Source organism: Marasmius oreades (genome assembly GCF_018924745.1).
Source record: "Marasmius oreades isolate 03SP1 unplaced genomic scaffold unpl_scf_6, whole genome shotgun sequence".
Classification (NCBI taxonomy): domain Eukaryota; kingdom Fungi; phylum Basidiomycota; class Agaricomycetes; order Agaricales; family Marasmiaceae; genus Marasmius; species Marasmius oreades.
The window spans coordinates 16,420-23,189 of record NW_025064830.1 but is presented as its reverse complement, the minus strand read 5'-3'; the positions used below and the strand labels follow the sequence as shown (position 1 = coordinate 23,189).

Here is a 6,770-nt window from a genome sequence, read left to right as displayed (position 1 = left end):
AATATAATCAAAATGGGAACATAATATGAGGATTAGAGCAAGCCCAAGCTGCTAGTCAAAGCACGGGTCTATTTGCGGGTTATCCGAAGTACAGAAAGTACGAAACACCCTATAGATGAGAGTCTTCGACGTTCCGAAACCTGTAGGAACTGATGAAGCAGCCTTTAAAAACCTTCGTTCATTTGGATAGGCCTCGTCTCACTCGCAATTACCTGTAGCAAACATGGGGACACTTGATTTTACTATCAATTTATTGATTTCTTCGATATTGGTTGAAAAGACGGAAACAACTCTTAGAAGTACATCTGGAAGTAACAATCGGACGGATGTAACTATCTAAAGTCCACTTCGGACTTAAGGAACAGAAACAATGCCGGTGGCTGTAACTTACAGCTGGAAACAAGAAAAGGGGCGGATGTCGACGATGTCCGGTCAGAAAGGACATTCTACCAGGAAAGAACCATAGGAACGATCCCTGGAATGTAGATCGAGCAGTTTTGGACTATTCCAGATCGGATAGAACAAGAGAGAACAAGGGAGCATATGGGGACTCGCCTTGGAAACAAAAAGGGGTCAGGATGTATCCACATGCAAATGTCAAAGATATCCGACTCGGAACAGGAATAAAGAAAATATGAGGAAAAGGAATAAGGAATACTATATTCTGGACAGTTTTATATATAATTGACATGTACTATACCTGATTAAGGGTACTTTGGTATCTCTGAAAGGGATTTCTCTATATTTTCGACTTTTACCATATCTTCGACGTTTGATTATTATTTATTCGAAAAGGCGTATATAAGGGAGGATGGTAGCAGCAGTATTTTCCCCAGTAACCTACGACAGAAGCCTAAGTGCTTTCACTAGGGGACTCTGGCTCATACTTTGCCCCACTTCTTCGAAGTTGGTGTTTGTATTTGGAAAAGATTGGATTTGAACTTTGAATTTGATTTGAATTTGTTGCCACTTTGGTACTTGGAAACTTTGAACTTGTAGAGTCGCTTTGACTCGAATTTGAATTGAATTTGATAGTTCTATTTGAACTTAGAAAGAATTGAACACCTCCTCGAAGTAGTGAACTTCGTAGAAAGCCTTTGTCATTTTGACTTGTGAACACAGAATTTGAATTTGTTTTGAACCATATAAAGCCCCAACCTTGAAGTCTTATCTTAGAGTTCTCAGTGAACCTTGCTGAGAGCATCCATTGATACCGACCTCCACAAATCAACTACGCTAATTGCTAGTGTTGGGTTTGGTTTTGCGCACTTCGTGCTTGGAGTGTGTTTTGCTGCACCTAGTAGTAGTTTTTAGTGCCGTTATCAGTACCCATTCACGAGACATTGTCGATGCGAAAGCCCACGGGCTGTTGATAATCAGCATGTGAGCTTGATTTGGGTTGTATAATACTCCCTCTCGAGGTTTACTCGTGTCTGTTGCCCAGTCCCGTTTATTACCCTTCACATCCTTTTCCATCTCTTCCATCTCCAACATATCCCTTTGCGCCCTTGACGGAATTGGTAATCTGCGCGTTCTGTTGCTTGCTAGGGACGGCTGAATACGCTCCACTGGTGGTGGTATTGGTTCCTCCATTGCAACTGCATCTTCAGGAGCTGTTACGGGTCCATGGTCATCTGTCAATGGTAGAGGGACGGCGTCTGGTGTCGGATAATGAATTGGTTCAACAGGGTTGCCAACTTCAACATCAAAATCAATTTGGACATCCAGATCACTGGTCCTATCCACGGGTAAAGTCCGATGAGGGGTACCTTCTTCGAATTGAACATCCCTCGATTCAATAACACTCCTAGTTTCTGGCACCCATAACCGATACCCCCTTCTACCCAAATAACCCAACATCTGGCCCTTTATAGCTTGCCTCGACAATTTCCCATCCCGATGTCTTTCAGGAAGTTTAGCCCAAGCATCACATCCAACAGGTCTCAAGTGCGATAACGGCACTAAGAACTACTACTAGGTGTAGCAAAACACACTCCAAGCACGAAGTGCGCAAAACCAAACCCAACACTAGGCTAAGGAGGTAAGGACATGTACTTTTCCAGGGAACGTCCACAAAGTCTAAAAAAGTTCACTTGCCCGAAAAAAAGTTGATAAGGAGGATAAGGAAAGGAAAAAGTTGACCTCCTTGGCCACCTTTTCTATACTTTTTCTATACTTTTATCTTAATCACATATCAAAATTGTCAGAACAATGCATCTATATTTCTGTACATAGCATACACAAGGACAGGTACCAAACAATTCTACATAATACAAACCAATCTGAGCCATTAACAGCACTAAAAACTACTACTAGGTGCAGCAAAACACACTCCAAGCACAAAGTGCGCAAAACCAAACCCAACACTAGCAATTAGTGTAGTTGATTTGTGGAGGTCAGTATCAATGGACGCTCTCAGCAAGGTTCACTGAGAACTCTAAGATATGACTTCAAAGGTGGGGCTTTATATGGTTCAAACAAATTTAAATTCTGTGTTCACAAGTCAAAATGACAAAGGCTTTCTATGAAGTTCACTACTTTGAGGAGGTGTTCCAATCTTTCCAAGTTCAAATAGAACTATCAAATTCAATTCAAATTCGAGTCAAAGCGACTCTACAAGTTCAAAGTTTCCAAGTACCAAAGTGGCAACAAATTCAAATCAAATTCAAAGTTCAAATCCAATCTTTTCCAAATACAAACACCAACTTCGAAGAAGTGGGGCAAAGTATGAGCCAGAGTCCCCTAGTGAAAGCACTTAGGCTTCTGTCGTAGGTTACTGGGGAAAATACTGCTACCATCCTCCCTTATATACGCCTTTTCGAATAAATAATAATCAAAGGTTGAAGATATGGTAAAAAGTCGAAAATATAGAGAAATCCCTTTCAGAGATACCAAAGTACCCTTGATCAGGTATAGTACATGTCAATTAGATATAAAACTGTCCAGAATACAGTATTTCTTATTTCTTTTCCTCATATTTTCTTTATTCCTGTTCCGAGTCGGATATCTTTGACATTTGCATGTGGATACATCCTGACCCCTTTTTGTTTCCAAGGCGAGTCCCCATGTGCTCCCTTGTTCTCTCTTGTTCTATCCGATCTGGAATAGTCCAAAACTGCTCGATCTACATTCCAGGGATCGTTCCTATGGTTCTTTCCTGGTAGAATTGTTACATCCATGCCGGACCGATCCGAACCGACGTGTCACAATCACTTACTCCACTTACCTTAATCTCCGTACTACCTATTAAAGCCTAGACTATCGGCTTGGGAGTCGGTGGTCCGAATGCGGATCCGACTATTGGATCCGTCTTGGACCTTGTACATTTCTATCCTATATAAGATGTACAACTTAGTAGTTACATTCTTCAGAATTAAACTCGACTCTGGTTTCCCAGTGACCTGGTCTAAGGCAGCTCGACTCAGGAAGCCGTTGTCCAATAACTTCGGCTACTGTCAAGACTCCGTCATTCTCTTCAACCTCCTCCACTCTCCTCGTCGCTCTCCGACACGCTCCGATCAACTCCGTTTCTTCCCTCTCTTCATCTTAGATCATTCCTCTTTTAGTATATCCTTCCGTACATATCTTATATCTTATCTTATCGTTTCTCCCTTTGGTTCCGTTCGGTTCCAAGTCATTCCGCACGTCCTTAACAAGAATGTCCTTTCTGACCGGACATCGTCGACATCCGCCCCTTTTCTTGTTTCCAGCTGTAAGTTACAGCCACCGGCATTGTTTCTGTTCCTTAAGTCCGAAGTGGACTTTAGATAGTTACATCCGTCCGATTGTTACTTCCAGATGTACTTCTAAGAGTTGTTTCCGTCTTTTCAACCAATATCGAAGAAATCAATAAATTGATAGTAAAATCAAGTGTCCCCATGTTTGCTACAGGTAATTGCGAGTGAGACGAGGCCTATCCAAATGAACGAAGGTTTTTAAAGGCTGCTTCATCAGTTCCTACAGGTTTCGGAACGTCGAAGACTCTCATCTATAGGGTGTTTCGTACTTTCTGTACTTCGGATAACCCGCAAATAGACCCGTGCTTTGACTAGCAGCTTGGGCTTGCTCTAATCCTCATATTATGTTCCCATTTTGATTATATTATATATAAAAATGTTAAAAATGCGTTTATTTAGATACTAGTAGAGTATATCCGCGATAGCGAGACATCCTGCCGTTTTCCAGTCCAAAGTTCAGCAGGGATGTCATCCGGGAAACGGCGTGAGGGCATGAAGTTGTCGATATAGCAGAATGTGGACACCACTTCTGCCCACAAGAATTTAGGGAACCCAGAGTCTTCAAGCATGGTATGTGCTCCCTCTATAACTGTACAGTTTGCACGTTCAGCCATTCCATTAGCTGCCTAAGAATACGGAGTTATACGTTCGATCCCAATGCCATGCGCTCGACAGTAACCATCCATGAGGTGATTGTCCAGTTCACCACCACTGTCAATCCGGATGATTTTGAGTTTCTTTCCGGTCTGTCGTTCTGCCATAACATGGTACTCCTTGAATGCTGCTAAAACTGTTTTACCTCCTTTATTCGGCAGGAAATAGGGTACGCGGTATGATGAGCGACCATCTGTGCATATCATCAGGTACAATTTCTTCCCTAAACTTTGTGTCCTTGCCGGTCCCCATAGATCCATATGAACACGTTCCAACACCTGTGTTTCATGCATCACTTTCGCATCGAATGGTCGTCTAGTTGCCTTTCCATATAAACAATCTTCGCACATTCCCACTACTTCTTTTGACGTGATATTCAGACCGTCCACAAGGTTCTTTGAGGCTACCCGCAATATTCGCCTAACACCGTTGTGCCCGTATCTTCGATGCCAAGTCATCAGCTCTACCAGTTTATCAAGTGACTTCGAATAATTCACTGAGGTGTTCAGATCTCCGTTCTGTAAGAACTCATACATTTTACCGTTGAGTTCAGCTGACATTATCAGCACCTCACTTCCAGGTTCACAGACCGATATTCAACCATTTCCCCAAGTACCATGATAGCCTTCTACATCAAGCGAGGACATGGACACCAGATTGTTACTGAAAGTAGGAGTGTGTCTGACATCTCCTAAATTGAGTCGCTTTGTCGAATCTCTTGTCCACAGTGATACCTTTCCTACACCAGGGATCGGGAACTCGCCTGAAGCTCCTGCTTGTGCTGTTTGCCCTCTACCGTCAGCTGCCTCGTAATTTGTGAAGGATGTTTGATTCTTCCAGCAGTGGTCTGATGCTCCAGAATCCATGTAAGTTCTCACTGAATTTGTCGAAACGGAGATATTATAAGGGACACAGAGAATACAGGAAGCTTTTGGGATAATGGTTATTGGTACGTGTATGTCCTCCCCTTCCAGTTCCTCCTCACCCATGCCTTCACCTTCTTCTAGAATGGAAGGGTGTATGAAGTCGTGGCTAGGGTTATACGAATCAGGGGGAGGAACTTTCAGTTCAGGGGGGTTGGACATACCAGTAGTGTTGGTGTTGAACACGTAAGTGTCAACGGGGGTGGAGATGGTATTCACATTCGTGGGTACTGAAGGAGATGCTGCCGTTGATACGTTCGCCTTCATCTTCAATCGTTCATGGTGAGCTTTAACATATTCTTCCCTAGGTTCTAACCCTGCTGAGAATTTCCATCTGTTAGGGTTTTGGCCTTCCTTTCCTCCTCCTTTGGCCCAACAATCCGGCTTATAGTGTCCACATCTACCACACCCATCACATACTTTCGGGCTTCGGGGAGTTGTGGTAGTCTTGACATTAGTGGCCATAAGAGCTTTGACTTTGGCTTTGTCGCCCTCTCGTTTGACACGGCGTGCTTCCCATTTGATCCATTGGGACTCGAGGTGAGTCATCACATCAGAGCTTGACAATCTGGGGACACTCATCATGATATCATCCCATTCTTCAGGGAAAGAGTCGAGTAGGACGGAACGGAACTGAGCATCGGACACAATTGCCCCAACATCGCGAGCTTCCTTCCAAAAGTTCCGCGTGTGTCCAATGTGTTCATTAAAATCTTCCCTATTGATCATCCTTTTATTTTGGAGTTGCTTTTCTTTAATAGCAATGAGTTCTTCTGACTTAATGTCAAACTCACGACACAGCCCCACCCAGATGACGCTAGCCCAGGTTGTGTGTTCGTCGTCAATTCCTACCGCAATGGGGTCGACCATGTTTGAAACGATAATGCTGGCTACGAATCAATCTCTAGCCTTCCATTCCTCAATTGAAGGTGTTGGGCTATACAGAGGGGTAGGAGAAAGGGGAATAGGAGGCGGAGGTTGTGGTTGTGCAGGCGGGCTGGTGGTAGTACCGGTGTCAGGCGATGTAACGATAATTGTAGGATTTGTAGTAGTTCTAGATGGTATGAGGATAGTACCGTCAAGGTATCCATCCAATCCCTTTGTGCCGACCTGGAATATAACTTCCCGTTTGAAGGTGATCCAATTTTTACGACCAGTCAAACATTTTTCTTTGACGAATACTGGGATTGATGACGTATGTGAGGCTGACATTATGTCGAATTTGCACTAGGGTGGCTGAGTTATGTTCAGTTTGCGACTGTTCTTGTAGTATTAATCACAGAGCAACAGGTCTCATAATCTGTTGAGAATAGAAAGAACTCAGTGCGATAGACGTCAACTATATTCATGTATCATGTACCTGTTGAGAATAGAAAGAACTATAAGACTGTCAGAACTGTAATAAGTAAGAATGAATGTAATCTAGGGCTCACCTCAGTGCGATAGACGTCAACTG

General features: G+C 43.2%; 1 protein-coding gene across 1 annotated transcript; it reads right to left on the bottom strand.

Moving 5' to 3' along the window:
* Positions 1 to 1,236: 1,236 nt before the first annotated feature.
* E1B28_013883 (uncharacterized protein) lies at positions 1,237 to 1,860 on the bottom strand (the record flags this gene model as incomplete). Its single annotated transcript, XM_043160680.1, has 1 exon — positions 1,237 to 1,860. The coding sequence occupies one exon, from the start codon at positions 1,858 to 1,860 to the stop codon at positions 1,237 to 1,239; it is 624 nt and encodes a 207-aa protein (XP_043001747.1).
* Positions 1,861 to 6,770: the final 4,910 nt, after the last annotated feature.